Source organism: Periplaneta americana, chromosome 7, assembly GCF_040183065.1.
Source record: "Periplaneta americana isolate PAMFEO1 chromosome 7, P.americana_PAMFEO1_priV1, whole genome shotgun sequence".
NCBI classification, from domain to species: domain Eukaryota; kingdom Metazoa; phylum Arthropoda; class Insecta; order Blattodea; family Blattidae; genus Periplaneta; species Periplaneta americana.
The window spans coordinates 85,642,379-85,665,300 of NC_091123.1; the positions used below are offsets into that span (position 1 = coordinate 85,642,379).

The 22,922-nt window shown below is 34.5% G+C and overlaps 1 protein-coding gene across 2 annotated transcripts in view; it reads left to right on the forward strand.

Annotated features, from left to right (window-relative positions):
* The first annotated feature begins 2,809 nt into the window (after positions 1-2,809).
* Positions 2,810-22,922, forward strand: part of Dhx15 (DEAH-box helicase 15) — a 112,758-nt gene continuing 92,645 nt past the window's right edge. The window contains exons 1-3 of one of the 2 annotated variants that reach the window (XM_069830980.1): positions 2,861-3,089; positions 3,268-3,448; positions 19,578-19,622. In XM_069830980.1, coding sequence (XP_069687081.1) covers positions 3,399-3,448; positions 19,578-19,622 — 95 coding nt within the window. In that variant the 5' untranslated portion in view covers positions 2,861-3,089; positions 3,268-3,398. Of the gene's footprint in view, positions 3,090-3,267; positions 3,449-19,577; positions 19,623-22,922 lie in introns of both variants that reach the window. The other variant, XM_069830981.1, reaches the window with a different exon arrangement.

Below are 22,922 nucleotides of genomic sequence, written 5' to 3' on the forward strand. Positions count from 1 at the left end.
AAATCATACACGCTTTGTAAACTTGGCATTTACGAGCGAAGCTAACCTAACAACGCAAGTTGGAAGTTTGTGTCGCGTGCTGTAGAAAATGGGTGTACCGAGGTTTCTCTTCAACCGAATGCACGCATTTGTTTGATGAAAAAGAAATAGTGTATTAATATTATTGTAATTAATTTTTATAATCACGAAATCAGACATGCTTTGCAGCTAACCTAACAACCCATGTTGCAAGTTTGTGTCGAGTGCTATAGAAAACGGGTGTACCGAAGTTCCTCTTAAACCGAATGCACGTATTCGTTTGATGAAGAAAAAGAAGTAGTGTATTAATATTATTGTAATTAATTTTTATAATCACGAAATCAGACATGCTTTGCAGACTTAGCATTTACGAGCGAAGCTAACCTAACAACCCATGTTGGAAGTTTGTGTCGAGTGCTATAGAAAACGGGTGTACCGAGGTTTCTCTTAAACCGAATGCACGTATTCGTTTGATGAAGAAAAAGAAATATTGTATTAATATTATTGTAATTAATTTTTATAATCACGAAATCAGACTTATGCTTTGCAGACTTAGTAGCTTCATTAACTCGGTCGTGAACTGACTTGACCCACTTGGTAATAAAACTTCACTTTTGTTCGCCTTATAATCTAATTATATACTATAAACGAAGAGACTATCAAATATTATATGGCTAAGAGCATTTCATTTTTTCTCTACACAAAATCGGGACATCTATACGAAATACTGGCAAAAGGAAGAGAATGATAATTTGCGTTAAGAAGCAAGTTTCATTACTAAATCGAAGCAAATGGATCAACCTATAAAAGTAATTATTATAGGGAAGCATTTTTATTTGACTAGTAGCAAAATAAGGTCAAACTGTTATCTTCCTTTTTTATCATTATTGTTTGTTTAACTATTAAATACCTATTAAATACCATACTGCAATTTGAAGAGCTGCCAATTTAAATAACCTGTATATATGTGATTTATCGATGACAGTTTCGTAATTTTTGCTAAAAAATACGTCCATAGCGATTTTGTATTACGAAACAAACAAGAAAGTGTGAGTCCTACAAGAAATTAGGGACATATGGAATTCTTATTATCATAAGATATTCTATAACGTAATAGCTATTTTGCAAAGTTTTGGTAGCAATAAGATGGCGTCAGGTCCATCAAACCGGCTTCACTCCGTCCAATGGTATTGAGATGCTAGTGTCTACTCTATTGTATTCTGTGCTCGTTGATTTAAAAGGCTCACCACATCATTCACACCAGTAGCGGCTGGTGGTCAAAATAATGAGTGTGCTACAATTTCTATATTGGCCTACTGTATACACTTATATGTATTTATCTTAATTTGAGGCTCGCCTAGTGACGAAATATGAAGTCCATACGACGTTCCTTCCTACTGTAGAACCTATCAATTACCCTGGTGTTAAACCCTTCAACTTGGATATCATACTCTTTTCTATTGACAGTGTTACCACAGACTGTGGTGTTACTTCACAGAATGGATCCTGTGAATTGTTGGAGGCTATGTATCGTAACAATTGAACAGCTCCATCTGTATTCCGGAAGGCAGGTGTTCCGTATAGAACCAGGACCTCCTATATTATAGGAGGTCCTGATAGAACTCAAAATTGTGTCTTTAACACTCTTTTGTTCAGTACAGTATAGCTGTTGACAGCAACTTTAAGTTCGCGTTCAGGAAAATTAGGCTATCCAAAAATTGCCAGAAAATTTGCTGTTTAACAATTTTGTTGCATCTAGATAGCTTAAAGACTGGAAACGGTGAGTAGTTTTCTGAATTATACGGTCACGTACTTCCTTGGCTTCAGTTTTCTGGGATTCCATTCTCCGTCGCTTGCTGACTGATTCAGGAGGAACCTCAAAAACCAGGTAGACGGCAGCAGCAGTCGGACACTTGAATTACCAAATAGGCCTACATTGTAAATAGTTCCGAGTTCTTCCACAAACAAGCATTCTCTCGTTACACTTTACTTTTGCAATCTCCAAGCTGTGTTGTGCTGAAGCTGACTACAGCACTTCCCCGCGTAAAAATAGCAGTGATTTCAGCTTCGCACATGCACATTAATTGTCTACATTCTCATTTAGAGTTTTGAGCGTGTTTTGAGTAGCACATTGTACCCCCTGAGGCACCAAAGAGCTAAGAGCGAAGACTAAACACTCTATAACGCGTCATGAACATAACCACGGGAAATTGTCAAATGGCAGATCAGATACTATGGTGGTATTGCAAATACATTATTTGAGCAAAAATTATCATTGTGCTGTAGCACTGTAGGACATAGGGACGGGCCGCCCCTGATTCACACGTTGCTCGAGCTCAACAACTAGCCTCGAGTAGCAGACGAGAAATCTGCCAAGAGTGAACGGTGAGACTACATTTAGCCGACAGAAAGCGCAACAACTTGCGTCGACTTGTGGACGAAAAATCTGCCAAGTGTAAACGGTGATGCTACATATAGTCGACAGAAAGCGCTTGATGTTGCGCGACAAATAGCAAGTGTAAATAGGGACTCGTCTGCTCGGGAAAAGGGTCTCTGCTGAGGCGTTAGTAGCGTTCCTGGTGGTCAGCAACTATCTATGTTTGCATATTTATTAAATATTGAGCTTTGCAACTGTATATACTAATCTGTGATAGAAGATAGTGTGAAATTAAAATCTTGGGCGATTTTTTTCCCTCTAAAAGGCGACTTTTAAAGAAATAATTGCGAATTTCTGTGAAAATAATCTGGCAACCCTGTTAGCAAAGCAGCCACCAGTGAGGATTTCAAGCAACACGCTGAACTGTGCGCTTCCGGAATGCAATAATGCAATCCATCACAAGAAAACGCATCGTGGGAACTAAGCATAAGTTAGTAGAAATGCACACGAATGTGCAGTTTCATTCTTTACTCTTTCTTGAATTCAATAATGTTTTTGTCCTGTTTCTGCGCGCCTTGGCATCATTTATTAGACATTGTACATTAATCTGTGAGTGATGTTTTGTACTCTCTGGAATTGGACGTTATAGATGTTGTTCTCGTTCTTCCGTCGAATAAAAATGGAAATGTACAATGTAAGTCGAAATGAATATTAATTTGTATTTTCCGTACATAATTATTAGCTATAAGTAAGTGGAAAATTGATGTTTGATCTAACGGTTTCTAAGTTTTAAATATTATATTTAATATATTACACTAAAAGACATGTAACTTGTTTATTTGAGAGATGTGTTGTTCTTTTTATCTTCTCAGGTTAAATCAAAGAGTGACGTCAGTACCGGTATAGTGAACAAGAGGGGAATCGAAGAATAGTGAAAAGTGACTCGTGTGCGGGAGACATTTTAGAAAACATTATTTCGTGTGGCTTCAGAAGTGTTCTTGAAATGTCAAAGCGTAGAATAGAAGTTGTGGATCCATACTCAAAGAAAAGGAGGTAAAGAATGGAATACCTTAATTTATATAGACTAGTAACTTGACGATACTAATAACCAAAGGTCCACTACGCATGGTGATCTTTTTTTAATTATGGTGATTAGAATGATGAACTATGCAAATGATCACATTTAAAACGCTGATTATATTTTACATTAGAAGATTTATTGTTATGAAATGTTGTACAATGACTTCTGTAAATTGTTGGATTAGATTGTCTGTTGTTTTTTTTTTTTAAGTAAATGTTTACACTGCCGATTGCGTTTTGTTTGTATATGAAAGTAGCCTACGCGTATTTATTGAAATTAAGATGTAGGAACGTAATAGAGTTGTAGTTACACCGTACATATGACAGTATTTGATTAGAATAACATTTTGGTATTGTTCTAAGATTATTTACGTATATTGGTATATGAAGTGCACGGTGCGTACAGTTCTGGATTAAAATGTCTACTTATCACCGTTATGAATCGCACATTGAGAAGAGAAGAGTAGGTGTGTTACAAAGTAGCGCTACATGCTACTCAAAGTTGCGTTAGATGCTTTATAATTGAGTTCCGCTTCATTTTTATACAATTGAGGCTAATGAGAGTTTTTAAACGCGATGTACTACTCATTTTGTCCTACCTAAAAACAGCGGATGAGGGGAAGAACAGCATTTAAGTCAACGTCAGGCTGATTATCTGGAGAGCCGATTATTCTGCTAAGGATGGAATACTGTATTATGCATTTTTTATATTAATGCTGTCATTTCTAAAACTACAAATGTGCCCTCCACATGATACATACTATCATCAGTTACAGGGTATATTAGCTCTTTTTAGGGAAGCTTGTTTTACGTACATTCCAAAACAAACATAAGTGAGCTTAGTTTACTGGATAATATGCCATTGAGAAAAGGTTAATTGTCCAGAAGAACTATACACTGGGGACAGAACATCTAGAAGCTTGTAGACCGTTACTTTTAAGCGGTCCGACCACCCCCTCCATCCGCACTAACAGGTATGGGTACCATTCATCTGCAAAACATTTTCTGAACGGAAGTTTTTGTATTGTGAAAGCGCAGCTGGATCAGTGAAAGTAAGTGGTCAACGTTTTATCAAAGGAGCACAGCTCTCTTTCCTCTTCCCCCCCCCCTCCCGTCACTTATCAGTATGTAACACTCGAGAAGTCTAGGGTATAATACTAGGAAAACGGACATTTCCCTAGTAATTCGGGATAAATTTCAGAACACGGATTCCTTCCTTTCACTCTTACTTCAAAATTCCAACCTTGTGCACACAAAATAAATTATTGGCACTGAAAAGTGCCTTTTCGCAAGCATGATGATGTGCATTCGACAAACGCAGACAATTCTGCTGTTTTAGTATTTCAAGATATAATTGTCTGTGAGGAATCCGTATGCTGAAATTTTCCCGCGGAACCTTCTCGTATGGAATGATAATTGAATGTGTAATTGCAGAAATGTAACTTAAGTCACTTTTTGTGGGAAACCTGGATTTTACGAATTTCGGAATCCATACTCATAGACACACATTCTGAATAGAAAAGTACTGGTATCATCGACTTCGTGTGACAAATTCTATATGAAAAACACCTGCACTGCAGAAAGGCTCCTAATCATTGACATAAGTGCTCTTCTGCATTCCCACATGAGAGCCCAACAGGAGAAGTAAGAAATTTTATAGTGCTTTTAAACAGGGGAAGGAAAAGTGGGGAAAATTCCAGTATATGGATTGCTCACTGACAGTTATATCTTAAAATACTAAAAAGAGCGGGATTCTTTTATTATAGGATATCGCTTAATTTTCGTAAAGTTTGACAAACGATGACGTCACAACATGGCGGTAGTTACGTTACAACGCAGTGGCGTCACAACATGGCCGACGTAAACCAACACGAGTAAATAAAACTGTATAAAAAGAATAGTCACACAAATTGACGATATCCCATTCTGGAACAGAGCCCATCCGCTCTTATCCAAAATAGGATATCACCGAAACAATTCCACAACATCCCATTCTGGAATACAACCCATCCGCTCTTATTCAAAATAGGATATCATCAACACGAACCCATTATCTAAAAAGCAATAATCACACAAATTGACGATATCCCATTCTGGAACAGAGCCCATCCGCTCTTATCCAAAATAGGATATCAGCAAAACAATTTCACAACATCCCATTCTGGAATACAACCCATCTGTTCTTATTCAAAATAGGATATCAACACGATCCCATACGTGAAATTTCGGCAATTCTACACTATACATGGCAGAGAAAACGCACTTATATCATTGAATTCACAGTATTCGACCTCATGTCACTGAGATATCACCTCGACTAACCCTCTAACCTTCTCACATACATCAACCTCAAGTCACTGAGATATCACCTCAACTAACCCTCTAACCTTCTCACATACGTCGACCTCATGTCACTGAGACATCACCTCAACTAACCCTCTAACCTTCTCACATATGTCGGCCTTGTTCAGCCCTCTGTTTCACTCCTCTTGGGCCAGCAACGCACTCCATAACCAAACAAATCACCAGTAGCACAACTGGTCACGAATTGAACAAATAATAGAATGATTTACACACCATCCAAACACATGCTTTACCAGTACGCCATTCAAACCTCATCAGTACCAACTACCAATAAAATTTACACTTATACCAACCTAACCACCGGAATGCACAGCGACCTCTATATTTTTACCCACAAACACAAAATGTAACCCTACTAACCGATGACGTCAATCTTATGACATCACCCCATTCCCCAATCTAGCCAACATATATTCTCGTAGACATACTATCCTATAGGCATATAGACCCAAAAGAGCAGATTTGTCTGCGTTTGTCGAATGCACATCATCATACTTACGAAAAGTCACCTTTCAGTGCCAATAATTTATTTTGTGTGCACAAGGTTGGAATTTTGAAGTAAGAAGGAAAGAAAGGAATCCGTGTTCTGAAATTTATCCGAAAAATGTATTAACATTGAAGACACTATGACGTTAGTGTTGGACTTTATGCAAAATCTACTACACTTGTCAGCTATATCAGTTCAAGATATCTTCTACGTGGGGGTGTAACTTTAATAGTGGCAATACTGCTGTAAAAGCGAAACGAGACAGAGTTAATTGTTGCCACTTTTACCACATGTTAGTCTATGTCTGCCCTCCTCCCTCCTAAAAGGACTTTTCCATCCTACTCACAGCGCATGCGCTGTGGAGAGTTGAAGTTAGTCTCCTGTTAGTTACAGCTCCAACGAGTTAGATACTATAGAGAGGCTGAAGACCTCTGATAAGCGCTCCCTGCGGAGGCCAACAGTACTATGGATCGTTCCCTAAAAAAAACATGGCGGTCTATAGTACCGCCAGCCTCTGCAAGGAGTGCTTATCAAAGGTACATTGCAATTAAGACTTTAAAATTTCCAAAAATGTCTCATTCCCTCGGATTTAAATGAGATGTACCATAAATCATAATATTCGTTGCTGGATAATTAAACCCTCTCAATACAGGTACCATTGCCGCAGAGAATTATAAGATAAGACGGACTGAGCATAAGCGAAATATCTGTATTAATAAAATAAGTTTGTACCATGAAGAGTTTAGTATTTATTGTGTTTATAGGGCCTACTCCAATTTTCTTTTTATTAATGCGTAGGGCTCTTTTTTGTTAACAAAGAGGAAAGTTAGCATATGCATCACACACAATTTGTCATTATTGTTCAAAATAATGTAAGAATAGTTTTATTCTGCAAAAGCCTCTGCCTAGTTGCGAGACACGTGTGAGATCAATGTTTGTTTCAAATTATATTAGACTACACGATGTCTCCATCACGCGACAATATTTGTTTCAAATTATATTAGACTACACGATGTCTCCATCACGCGAAAAGAAGTGTACCTAGCTGTGGCTCCTGTTGTTTCTGATAACAATGTTAATCATAAGTATCTTATCCTTTCAATAAATGTGATGAGTTATGATCATGAGTAACTTTCTATTAGTGTCATTCTTTAATTATTATGTTGCATGCTAAGAGGTTATTTGTAGTTTTAATAATTGCAGTGTTCAAAAGTTCTCTGTGTTAATTCCAATGTCAAATGAATTTTTCTCAATAACTTAATTACTGGATTTTTTTTTTTAATTTTCGCCACTACCTTTCCTCTATTTTACTCCTACTAGTTACATACGTCGTCTCTCTTGAAATCACCTGGTGAGCACTGAATTACATAATTTCATATTAGGTTAGATTAGCTGTAAGGTAATTAAATTTGTGACGAAGTCAAAAAATTATTTATTTTTCTTCTGCCGATTAAATTCATCCGTCTTTAGGTGCTTTGCTTTGGTTGCATCAAGTATAGCTTGTCATTTAATATCTGGGCTATATTTAGTGAAACTAATAAAACATAGGCCTACAGCTGTTATGAAACGTAAAGTTTTGTGTGTATTTTACTTTTTACTTATTAACATAGTCTTAATATGTAACTCAATTCGCAATAATACTAACTTCATCACAGTCATTTCCTACAACATCCGAGCCACGCCCCTTTGTTTTGACTAACGGAAACATGGCATACCAATGTTCAATTGTCTTCAACTTTCTGAGGTCTTTGGCCTCTCTATAGTATCTAACTCGTTGTACAGCTCTAAGCGGTTGTGTTTCGCCATGTTTACGAAGCAGGAACTGCGATCTTGGCTGAAAATTCAATCTCCCCATGGTTGTACAGCATGGCAATGTCATGATGGTCTTGTTGAGGCTTGTGGAGAGACGGCATTACCATACAGGACTGTAGCAAGGTGGGTTCGAACCTTCAACAAGGGGCGTGACCGCATGGAAAACATGGCTCGGCCGGGTCGTCTGAGTGTTAGTGAAGAGGAAGTGCAAGCTGTTTCCACGCTATTAGACAATGATCGACGACAGACGGTACATGAGTTAGCCCAGGAGATAGGAATATCGCTTATGACTGTGTTTCGTATTCTAAAGAATCACCTAATGCAAGGGCGCACACGGCACACTGATTTGTACCATCGCTGGGGATGGGAAGTGCTTTTCCATCCACCACATTCACTGGACTTAAGCCCCTGTGATTATGACTTCATCCCAAAGATGAAGGAACTACTTTGTGACGTTCGATTCTGGACCGTTCCCGATATCTGCAGGCAGTAGGGCGGTCCATCAGAAACATCTACAGAACAGGAGTTGCTACAGGGATGCTAAGACTACCACATCGCTGGCAACAAGTTGTAGACAATGCTGGTTACTACATTGAAGGACTGTAGAAGTTTCACAGATGTATCACTTGTATATTCGTAATAAATAAATAGCTGCCTTTATTAAAGTTACAACCTGTGTATTTGAGGCGTTAATGTGTTTTTCATTCACAATTTGAAGATGGAAAAAGCACATTTCTTTGTGTATCACGAGGGTCAGGAAAGAAGAGATGCAGATGAAGTGTCATCATTTTTCATTGATTTTATTCATGAATTTGTTGTGAAGAATATATGAGAATTACATTTCTTTTCTGATAACTGTTATGGACAAAAGAAGAACATTCTTGTAAGGACTTGTTTGGCTTTAACTGATATGAATCAGTTTGATAAAATTCTCCACATCTATCCACTGAGGGGACATTCGTTCTTGCCAGGTGATCGGTAGTTCTGGATGACTATTACAATTTTACTACATCATACTACTTTCGACCAATAAAATGGTACGAAAGGACGTATTTCAACCAATCATGGCTGCTTATCGCACAGTTTTATCGCTTCCCTAGCATTTGTTTGTTTTTATCACTACCCTAATATTTGTTTCTTTGTTTGCCAACATTTCAAACTGCAAATTCTTTATGGTACTATAAAACATGCTTTGCGATCGTAATTTGTTTCCCAATAGATAGTTGACTGAAAATGGCAGCTTCATTTGAACATTTTGGTGGAGATAACATTAGTGAAATAGAATTTTAGTAAGTCAATTAACTTAATATCTATTTTATTGTATTAGAGTAGCCTACTTTATTTCTTCTAATCTTTATGTACTTTCTTCTGTTTTTATCACCTCCCTACTATTTGTTTGCCAACATTTCAGACTGAAAATTCTTTACGGTAATTACTACAACTACAGACAGGCACCAGCACACAAACTAGCCACACACATGAACAAAATCATCAGAAACAACATAACATTCAGAGAACAGACAACAATAAAGAACACTATAGACCTCGTCAACAAAACAAAACAACAACACATACCACACAGTGCAACACTAGCATCATTCGATATCACCAACTTATACACTAATATACCAATACAAGACACATTACAAATACTAAAACAAATGCTCACAGATAACACACCACAAGAATACATCGAAGAAATCATCGAAATCACAGACATCATAACAAAGCAAAACTATTTCACACACAACAACAAATACTACACCCAAACAGAAGGATTGCCAATGGGATCACCCATATCCAGCATACTAGCAGAGATATTTTTACACAACATAGAACAAACATACATACTCAACAATGAACACAATAAGTATGCAGACAACCTAATATATTGGCACAGATATGTAGACGATATACTCATACTATACAAAGGAAACAAAAGACAAATACGCAAACTACACCAATACATAAACAAATTACACCCAAAACTTCAATACACACTAGAACTTGAAAACAACAACTCCATAAATTTCCTAGACATCACCATAACAAAAATCGACAACAAACACACCTTCAAAATATACAGAAAACCAACCACCACCACCACCACACATACACAACATGTCTAACCACCCCATACAATACAAACGTGCTGCATTTAGGACAATGGTACACAGATTACTCAACATACCCATGAACCAACAACACTACAATGAAGAAGTGAACACAATCAAATACATAGCACAAGAAAACGGATACAATCCAAATATAATAGACAATATCATAAGGAAGACAAAACAAAAACTTAACAAACACAAAAATACACAAAACACAACACAAACACAAGAACACAAGAAATACATCACACTAACATATGAAAACAAAAGCACACATAAGATCGCATCTTCATTCAGGAAACAGAAATACAACATAACATACAGAACAGAAAACACACTACAAAGACATCTCAACACACAAAAAACACAAACAAATAAATACGACCACGCAGGTGTATACAAACTCAAATGTAATAGTTGCGACAAGTTCTACATAGGTCAGACAGGCAGATCATTCCAAACACGCTACAAAGAACACATTAAAGCTATAACCAGAGGACACAATACATCTACATACGCCGATCACATAACCAATACTAACCATACATACAATAACATAAATACGGACATGGAAATCCTACACACACAACCCAAGAACCAAAAACTCAACACACTGGAACAATATGAAATATACAAACACACTAAAACACACCCCAATCAAATCCTCAACACACAGATCAATTTCAGTACACACACACACTATTCGACTCCACAATTCAACACCTTCCAACAATAAAACAAACCCTCCTAACAGGCAGAGAAGTTCGAGATGACGCCGCGATCTAGTAGGCTCTGATGATGGTGCGTGAAGCACTGAAACAGCTGTAAGCCGGACAGATATTTCATATTTAACACGAGTAAGTCCACTAGTTCATCAATTAATGATATATTATATTTATTCCTCCAGCTTACATTGGTCGTAATGGCCCTTTTAACATTTCTGTATACAGTGCCATCACTCCTTTGGATACATATTCTGCTTATGCTTTTTTAAATATCCGGCTATTACATATAAATGACCCTGATCACTTTTCTATCACTTCTCTCACCTTTGTTTCCCTCCCTTACTTTTCTAGTTACCCTTTCCTTTCCAGTTATCTATCTTATTCTTATTAATCTCATTTAACTAAACAATCACTTCTCTCAATTTCTTATTAATTGTTCCCAACATTGTTTACATTAAGTTGAACTCTTCCATAGTTGTCAACTTATTTATTCACTTGAATCACCAATGTTCACTGACCACTTATTCCCACTTATCTAATCTGTATATTTTCGCACAAAGTAGTTTCTACACTGTCATTACATTTTCCATTCCCACTTTCTTTATTATAGTTGTATCACTACTTTCTTATTATCACTCCCTGGTTATTACTTGTATCTTATCCTTTTGCACTATTATTCCCTTGCCTTACTGTCTTTTCTGTCACCATCACCATTTTCACTTTATCACTTTCCTAAGTTTTGTCACTCCTGCATACTATTTTCACTTTATCACTCATGAACCAACCTCTTAAGTTACATCTTTTCTGTCCCTTCCTTCTTCCCACTGACGTACCTCTATTCGGTGTCGCTAATGTTACTTCATCCCTTCCAGTTCTTGCAGAATCTTGACTTCTTATCTTAGTTTCTTCATCTCTCGATCCCTTTTGTGATTGCTGACCCATATTTGTTCTTCCAGCTGGATTCACTGAACTCTTTTTCCTGTTCTCAGCTCCTGTATGCCGTCCTTCTCTTCTCCTCTGTCTACCTGATGCCATCATCATTATTTTAGTGCAAGTCTCTTGTTTCTTCCTCTGCTTGTTGACATCCTCATCTGCTGCTGTTGCTGCTCTTTGCGTTGCTCTGGTCACTGGCCTCTCTTCCTGGTTCATGTGATTTACTGACTGTTTCATTCCATTGCTTGCTATTCTTTCCTGTGTGATGACCTCTCCACCTGATTTTCCAGATAATTCTCCCATCGTATGTTTTACTATAATGTGCCTTATCTCCTCTTTCGTAGCTCTTTTTTTCATTTCATTAACATTTGTCCCTTCTCAATATGGTTCAAATTTTCCAAACAATTCCACATCAAACATCTCTTCCTTTAGCCTATCTTTAATTTGTCTCCATATAATCTAGCGAAATGACCATTTTTCCTTGCAGTCTTCATGAAAGAAATCAGTATTCTTCTCCTGCATCTTACTTTATATTCAAAGTCATGTTCCAATGTAATATTTGAGTTTTTAGGTACTTCCGTTTGCTCAGAATTTTTTCTTTTGCCATTATACTTGAGAATTTAACTAAGGTCTATTTACATTTACATTTTTTATTGTCAAATGCCTGGCATTAGAAAACAACAAACAACAACAACATTTTTCCCGATTCTGTATGCTTTTATTTGTACATCACTCACTTCAATCCTGAACCACTCCCAGCACACTTTCATTACAGTCTCGTATGTTTCCAATGCCTGTTTCTTCTTTTCCTCGATTCCAAAAAATTGAGGAACAAAAAAGAATTTTTTTTTTTTTGCCTCAGAAAGAAAAATATGAGATTCTGATAGTATTTTTTCTCCTGAATTCAAATATGATATCGATTTTTCCTCATCATGCAAGGTTTCCGAGAGACGGGCATTTATAATTTCAAACACTTTAATATTTTCTACATTCTTAACTACACAATATTCAAATGTTCTGACTCAGCTAGAAAGTAAGAAATGATGATTTTCTGCTATATTTCGCCTGTGGAGCATTCCTCTTGTTGGTCCAACAATAATAATCGGCCAGCATATTAGGATTCCATTTGCCTTGATACCTCTTTTCCATAGCTGAAATCTCTTGATGAAAGTGTTCCCTGTGCTCATAGCTCACTGTGCCAAAATCTTCCGGGAAGAGCTCTAGGTGCAAGTGCAGGAAGTGTACTTTTAAGGACATACTACAACCCAAATGCTTATAAGATATTATAAGGTCGTTCACAATATTGCAGTAATTTTCCGCCTTTCGATTTTCCAAAAAACTGTGATTAACTTTTTTGAATGCTTGTCAAGCTGCTTTCTCCAATGAATTCAATAGTTCCTCAAACTTTTCATCATGCATTAATGATCGTATTTGTGCACCCACAAATATTTCTTCTTTAATATTTGCTTCAATAATTTTAGAAAACTTCTGTTCTAAGTACATGAAACCAGGAGTATTGCCCATGGCTTTGACGAAATTCTTCATTAATCCTAGTTTGATATGTAACAGAGGTACATACACATTTTTAGGATTACACAATGCGTCATGTTCCACATTTTTCTGTTCAGGAATGAATAATTCGCGTTTAGGCCATTCTTTTCTAATGTAGCCTACTATCCCAGTGGTACAAAAAACAACAGTACTTTGTGTAACCAAGCTACAGACCAAGAAAAGTGCAATAACCTTTAAATCACCACAAATATTCCATTCATACACTACATATTGAAGCTTTTCGAATATAAATTTAAAGTTTCATATGTTTCTGTCATACTAGCAGAGTGAGCCACAAGTACTGATGGCAATTTATTACCATTATACAGAAGCACAGCTTTTAAAGTAACTTTAAAGGAACAAATAAACAAGCGCCATTCTGTTGGGTTATGTTCAATACCAAATGTCTCCATAAGAGAAGAAATGTCATTACAAAATACCAAGCCATTTTCTTCAGAAAAATAATTTTTAAATTGAGAATGACGATTACATTATATACATATCTTTGTATTCTTTTGAAGAAGATTTCATCCTTTTAGCCAGGAAGCAAGCATTTCAGACTGTATTTTGAATAACTTTAAATCTCGGATGAGATCGTTAAGAACTTCTTGAGTCAATAAATGAGGCTCAGATGTATAGCTTTGTTCAAAAGTTGTATCACCAAACTCTGTTTCTTTTTCTTCCTTATTTCCATCAGAATCTGAGCTCTCTTAATCTAATGTCACATGTTCTGGAGGCTTTGGTATGGGCAATTCTTGGTACTGGTCTCATTGCAGATTGCAAGTTAGGGTACACCACTGTATGTTTTGATTTTGACGTAATCCCTTTAATGTTTGTTAAGCAGAAATAACAGTCAGAGGAGTGATCTTTGGGTTCCCTCTAAATCATAGGGATAGCAAATGGCATGTGACGTGTGCCATTCTTCCATGCAGTGAGAAGCCTAGAACACGATAAACAACAGATATGTGGGGCCCAGGCCCTTGTTTGGTCCATCTCTTTCCGCCCAAAATGAAGTTCATAACACTTTTTCACTAATGGAGTAAGGTTTCACCTTTGGGACTTGAGTGTCACTTCACCACATATATAACAAAAGTTGTTAGGATGATTTAAACAAACTCTAGACATTTTGAAACTAACGACTAATTAAAAGAAATAAATTTGTAAATATGTAATATGCAATAATTTAGACACACAAGGCACTCACAATGACGTGTTTACTGGTTCACCACAACTGGCATCGTTCTGATGAATGCGTGCTACCCTAATTTACATTTGTACATGTCTGTGGGTGCTTATTCAGCAGGCGGTGGTCTGTACGTGTCTATATGTCTGAACCTGTACAACAGTAGCAACGGTACCATTGGTTCCATCATATTTATAATACCCTAGGAGCTTTTATTTGACAATGGACAAATTGACGAAAAACGTTTATTTTACAAAATTGAAGTTGAAATTGAAGTGGGTGATGGAGAAGTTTCGAATACATATTTGAAAACACGATGAAAAATTGCATTAAGTACAACTATTGGTACTTCTGAGACAAAAATCATGTTGACCAGTGATATTAAGTTCTTTCTTCTCTGATCTTCTAGATATTTCACCTTACTTTTCAACTTCTTGTAGATCTCTTCAATGTTTGCTTCAAGGTTTACTACTGCTTGACTATTTTCTTCAATATTCGCCATTACTGTTGTGTGATGTCAGTGTCAATGCCTCTACTACAATATTTCCTCACTGCCGAACTCCCTCTGCACACGTGTATACTGATCCGCTGTTTACTGTGGATTGAAAAGAAGGTACTATAAAATATGCTTTGCGATCGTCATTTGTTTACAGTATAGACAGTCAACTGAAAATGCCGGCTCTGTTCAAAGTTTTTGTGAAGCTAACATTAGTGAAATAGAATATCTGTAAGTCAATATTTTATTGTATTAGAGTACTTTATTTCTTCTCATCTTTATATATAAAGTATATATACTTTCTTCTAATCATATAATAGTGATTCAATTTTTATTTATTTATTTATTTATTTATTTATTTATTTATTTAATACTTTACACTTGAGCTACATTAGGCATTGCAGCCCGAAAGAGCAGAAGCTTGTGCTCGGGCACAGTTCAGATCTCACTCGAGTTTTGATTTTCTCTAGATAAATCAAGACCTCTAGTGAGATTACTGTTGATAAAATGGCTCTCTGGAGGAGAGACAGAATTTACATACCCTATGAATATTGTGAGCTTATTGTTTCATTTTCAAAGACTGGTGGATTTTCATAGAAAATAGTTGAGACAAGTGATGTTAAGGATTTTACCAACTGATGGCCTTAATTTTATATTAAGATGACTGTATATCTAGAAACATCATGTACTCCTAGAGGCATTAAACAATACTTCAGTATATCCCAGTTTAGTTATTTCGAATACTCATCCAAAAAGTCTTTGGATTGGTGAAGTGGTAGAGCACACCTTTTGTCTGTCTCAGGAAGAGTTTCACACACATTTCCTATTCAAGCATTGTATCCAGGTGGTAAAATTCCAATAAAACTAAGAAAGATGAAGGATGTTAGAAAAGTCCTTCGTTATATCCCTGAGGTGTATTCATTTTTATGAATCGATTTTGTTCTGGCCACTTGTTGAAACTTAAACATTCATAAATTACAAAGCAGGACAATATGTTGACAGTGAAACATATTTTATAAAGAAAATGTGGCGCTAACTTGCCTAAAGGGTTGATTTTGCATATACAAGAAATTGTAATATATAGTTCTCATGTGTTTATGTTCAAGCTGTGATGTTATAAACCTACTACTCATCTATGAATAATAACATCCTTCATTTTGTACTGCAACTAATCTGTAAAACTGATTTCACTTCGGAATGGTATCTCATTTTCATTTCAGAAAGATACCTAAGCCAACCAAGTTTTTTTGAACATTTTTTTTATGCTAAATTATTTCAGTTATGAACATTTGCCTGTACAGAATCTGTTTCTCATAATCAGAAGATTAATTATGCAGTAGTTTTGTTTCGTTACTCTATATTCTCAGTTATTGTGGTAGACAGTTTTTATTTTCATTTCCCACAACTTTGTTTCAAGCGACTTTGGTACCTTTCTGCAATAACACATTCAATTAGTATGGATTCATTCTGGTGAAAAGTACCTGTGAATCCCATTGTGTGTAGATTATGGTACATAAAAGAAACTTGTCCCTGACGAGTCTTCAGACAAAATTTTTATTCCCCCTCCCCCTTTGTTGAATTTCGAGACAATGACTTTTGCACTTAAAAACGTCGTTAAATAAAACACTTAGGCCTATGGTTTCAGATATTTTCCTATGGACATGTAAGTACACGTAAATGAGTCCATGCAATGCTGATGAAGTAAAATTGAAATTAGCGCACTAGGCAAAAACATAAACCAATATTGTTTGGAATGTATGAATGTGTGTTTATGCAGTGTGTATTAAACAATGGCAACTATGTACAGTAAATGTGAAAAATAATTTGAGATTATCAATCGTGTTTTGAGATTTACCTTATTATCTCTAACATTTTGGACCCATCTGGGTAGCCATCCTTCAGGTCTTGAACATTGTTACCTGCTGTAGAGTAATGGTTAGCATGCCTGTTTGTGAAACGAGCTGGCCCAGGTTCAAATCACGGTTGGGATAAATTACTTAATTGAGGTTTTTTTCCGGGTTTTCCCCTCAACCCATTAAGAGTAAATGCTGGATAACTTTCAGTGGTGTCATTTCAGGCTTGGAATTTATATTCCTAATTTTATTCTGTAAACCACAGTGTTTATCACGCATACTTGCTCTGTTATACCATTCTTCGTGCATATCTTCAATATCAAGATAATATTAATAATAATTATTGCAAAATCCTTCTTCTGTAATGCCAAATGGAGAACTTTATGGCATGTAATTTTTAAAATGTAAAAATTTGCTCAAATTATCAACTACAGATTAATGCGTTACTTTCTATAAGACAAGTATAAAATGCAGGTGATTGTTTCTCTATGCCCATTGTTCTTAATCTGATTTTGAAGTCATCTTCTATCTCACGTAGCAAATGAGCTTCTGTGAAAGTGGAGATATAGGTACTGTACAGCAGCTTTCAATTGTTCCGTTATGATGATAGCTAATTGTAACTAACTACATGATGTCGCCAACATATGGGCATGGGCATGAGCATGTTTACCTATGGCATTGTTATCAGGAGAAATTTGGTTTTTCTCTTTCCCTTTGTCATTGACATTGCTGGGAGAAAGTGCCACTGTTTGCAACAGGGTTAGGTAGTATTTAATGAGATCCTTATTTATTTATTATATCATTCTGTACTCAACGTCATGGCAGATTAGATGTAGTCCAGTTCTTAATCTGCCATCAACCACAATTTGAAATTAGCAATAAATATGACAATATATGAGGTGTTCAGAGCTAAAGTAGATCAATTCCACGAGATGTAGTTTTGAGATAATAGGACTTACAGTTATTATCTTGCTCTAGTGGATTATCTAATTTGACTAGCAATAATTTTATTGCTCCATTCTGAAATTCTAAATTTATGAAATATAAACATTTGTGATGTTGGTTGATGCAAAACTTTGGTGACTTGATCCACTATGGCTCAAAACATAGTGAACAAATAATCAGCCAAAAGTGACTGGTGTCATCTACTGGTGAATGCTTGGAATTAAGACTTGATCCATTACTGCTTGGAAAAGATCCAAATTCAGATAATCAGAAAATGAATTAAACTCAATTTAAATGAAAATTTGTGACTTGATCCACTTTAGCTCTGAACGCCTCATATAAGTATATACCAAGTATCTGATTAACATTTTTTAAAATTAAAAATACAGTATAGGCCTATAGTACTATTACTTCTTCGTTTAATAATTAATATAATTTAATTTTCTAATTCATATAATTTCCCATTAACATTTAATAAAAAAGGATAGTGAACCCTTATATTTGAAACCATTAACTTTAACTTTTCATTTTCTATATTAAATCTACTTAAAAATTATTTTCTTATGATTCTTTTCGATATATTAATTATATACTTTTCGTAGCTTCATATCTGGTCTGAATACTCAACATCTATAATCCCATTTCAGTCAGAGCTTTAACCTTCTCTTCCCAATTTGATGAGATATATTAGTGTCAATTAGACGCACTGTTAGTGATAAGGTTAGATAGAGTTTGATGAGGAGATAGATTAGTGACAAGTAGGCTCACTGTTAGTGACAAGGTTATGTAGGGTTTGGTGAGAGGATATGTGACAAGTGCTTCACGCAAAAATGGCAAGTAAATATTATGTCCATTATCCCTTTGGTATAATATTTTCCTTTCTCAAATTAGTTGATTCAATGATATTCCCTGGATCACATATTTCTCCATTTTGCTGTGATAACGTATTATGGTATCTTCGAAAACATGCGTTTTCTTTTAGTGCATTAAAAATTCGCCATTACACTCCGTAAATCTTGCATTTGACTAGTGCAGTGAATTCTTAAAGAATATAGTCACAAATTTTACTAGCAATATTTCGATTCTGTTTTGTTCGATATGGCCCAGTGACCAGTGGCAAACATAGTCAGTGCTGCTGTATTGGAATTATCCATTTGTTCCAGAACTTCTCTGTGTCAGTATTCCAGGCATTCTTTCCATCAACACTCTTGCAGTTAAAAATTTTTTTACTGCATATTTTGTGGGTGCGTGGACAAAAGAGGATAAGTGACCAAAACTAAATTTTGAAATAATTGCAAAAAAGCACTGATGAAATATGTAAGGTCGCTGAAACAATTTTTTTAACTCCATATGCACAATTCTCTTTCATATTTAATTTCAAAGCTATGACTTAGTGCATTCTACACATTGCTCTGTCATTTCTCTATCGAAATGCTGACTTGACTCAATTTTGACTGAAGGGTGACTTATCCCCCTTTGTCCACACACCTACGAATTGTATAATGAGCAAGTATCTGAAACTTAAGTTGTTTTTAAGATAATTGTTTCACATGTGTTCATTCATTCATTCATTCATTCATTAGAAGTGATGTAAGATATCTTTCTTAGTAATAAATTTAAATGTTTTACATTGCAGTTACGAACGAGAAAATGACAAGGACAGAGATCGAACCAAGGAAAGGTATGTTTATGAAATACGGAAGAATTCCAAGGTATATGATATTGTGTTGAGGTTTATAAGGTCTAAAATGTTTTGATACGAAATCTGTAAACATTAATAGGTCCAACACTGTAATTTATTAATTTTTAAAGCATTCTCCTCCTAGACATACTTGGGAGAATTTGCATGCCGTTGAAATTATTTAAATATCTTCAAGGAATGTCATTTTTGTAATGTTATCTTGATACCCTATTGTGCATTTCACTTATTGTTTCGAAATGTCGAGACTTAACGCAGGTAAGGAAAAAAATAGTAAGCAGGAACGAGCTGCTAAGTAGAACAGAAAGAGAAGTATTGTAACCTGTTTGTCAGAAACTGCTTCACAATCATAGCAATGTAGGTTATTATTTTGTAATGCAGCAAAAAGAAATCTTTCAATTGGTATAGGTTTTGCACCACTTGATTAATTTTTGTGAGCGGCAGAAGCAGAATGTTTGTCGAAGTTTTGCATTAACTCTCAAAGAACAGACATTGGATGGATGGTTCTTCCTCTTCCACATCAAATAGCTCAGTGAAAGTATTATTTTATCTTGGAATATCTTAGTTTCACTGAAATGTCTCTCCCTTACAGCATGCATGTTAACATGTGCATGTAAACTTGAAATTAATTAAATCTAACAAAAATATATAACTAGTTTATTTATTTATTATTTTGCTAATAATTATAACATAACATATATTATATATAGAAAAAACTTTAGCTCACCCCTGAAAGAGGAGAACTCGTGATCAGGGGCGGATTCCTGAATTGAAATTAATAAGTATACAATACAATTTATGTCTACTATGCAATTATAGAATATAAATTTAAATTTACAATTTTTCAATTTTTATAAAATCCATACATAACTTTTTAAATTTAATACTAGAACTATAGAATTGACAAGATTAGGATATTTAAATATAAATTTGTTATATATTCTTGGGCCTAAATTACTACTATGATTAAAGACTGTAACAGTGTTGTATTTTGGTTCAAACAATCTTAGATAGATAGATAAATAGATAGGTAGGTAGGTAGGTAGATAGATTTATTCGTTCCATAATATTCTTACATTTGCTTTATAGCATAGAATAAAGAACATGTCCAATTCTTACGTTTAACAAGAAAATGCAATACATATAAAATGCAAATATGAAATATGTACAGAATTAATACCTTAATAACAATAATATTTTGTACAATGTAATATGTTTACCATTTAATAGGTATTATAATATTTACACAGTACTGTGAAATGTCAAGAATTCATCTACAGAATAGAAAGTGTGAGATATTAAGTAATTTTTTAGTTTTGTCTTAAATAATGCAGGGTTTTGGCTATGATTCTTAATGTCTTCAGGAAGACTATTGAACAATTTTATCGCCATGTAACGTACTCTCCTTTGAAAGCATGATAAATTTGATGATGGCGTATGAAAATCATTCCTTCTGCAGGTATTTATACTATGTATGGCTGAGTTAGTTGGAAAATTTTCTTTATTACATAAGAGGAAATTTATTGTAGAGTATATGTATTGATTTGTTAAGGTTAGAATCTCTAATTTTTTTAAAAATAATCTACATGATTCTCTAGCCTTTGCTCCAACTATTATTCTAATGGCTCTTTTTTGTAATAAGAATATATTTTTACTATCTACAGAATTTCCCCAAAATATTATTCCATAGGACATAATGGAATGAAAATAGGCAAAATATATTGTCTTTAAGATACTGCTGTTTAGAAATTTAGAATTCATACCTTTTGTTTCATAACTATGAGAATACAATTCAAAATTATTTCGATTTTTATGTATGAATTTTATTAATACAGTATAATAAATTTGTCTTACATTAAGTACATTAAAGTCTAAAAACAAATTTTGAGATGGAAAATGAATAGGTTTATTTTTAATTTTTTTTTAATTGTTTTTATTTAAATTCAAATATACAGAATAAAGAAATATAATTACAAAACAAACAAAGAGAAATACAAATAAAATAATACAAGCAATATAAAAAGAAGATACAGTAGTATTAACAAAATTTGAGACTGAATGAGCAGCGCTCGTGCTCGGTCGCAGATGAAGACCTATTTTAATTATTTTCTTCTGTAATAAATAAAATGGATTAAAATTGGATTTAAATGAGCTACCCCATCCTATAATTCCATACATAATTACCGATTGAAATAAAGTTAAATATATTGTGCGTAATAAACTTATTGACAAGTAATTCCTCAATAAAACAAAATAATATACTATTTTACGTAATTTATTACAAAGGCAATTAATGTGTTGGTTCCATTTTAAATGATTATCGAAAATTATGCCTAAATACTTAACTTCAGAGGACTCTTTAATAATCGGACATTTACACTGTATAAGACAACAATCAGAATTATGTAATTTAATACTTAATATAGATGTAGGAGGTTTGTTGCATTTTTCAGATAATGAGAATGGAATAATTATGGTTCTATTTTCGTTGATAGAAAGGTAATTCATGTCAAACCATTTTTTTATTAATTTAAGTCCATCATTTGAATTATTATATGCATCATACCAAGTTTTTCCACCAAAAAGTAAAACTGTGTCATCTGCATAAGAATAGTGAACACCATTGTATTGTTGTAAGTCAATTTTTAATAAGTAATTAATATATATTAAAAATAGAATAGGGCCTAGAATTGTGCCTTGGGGAACACCTATATTAATAATTGAAGGTTCACTTGAATAATTGTCAATTTTCGTTATTTGAATTCTGTCGTTAAGATAAGATTTTATTAAGTTTAAAGCATTACCTTTGATTCCAAATAAGTCTAATTTCTCAATTAAGATATCATGTTTCACTGTATCAAATGCTTTTCTTATGTCCAGGAAAATACCAATACATTTGTTACCTTGATCAAATTCTCTAACAATTTTTTTAGTAACTTGATATATTGCAATATCTTTACTGAATTTTTTTTCGAAAACCAAATTGATTATCACTTAATATATTATGTTTATCAAGATAATTCATTAATCGAACTTTAATACATTTTTCTAGTAATTTTGAAATACATGAAAGTAATGATATTGGTCTATAATTGTTCATATTTCTTTTGTCTCCTGTTTTAAAAATAGGTTTCACAATTGCATTTTTAAATTTATTTGGGAATTTGCCATTTAGAAAACATAAATTAAAAATATGAGTTAGAGGTTTGGCAATATAATTTATAACCGTCTTTAAGTATTTTAGCACTTATGTTATCAGGGCCAGGTGATACATTATTTTTT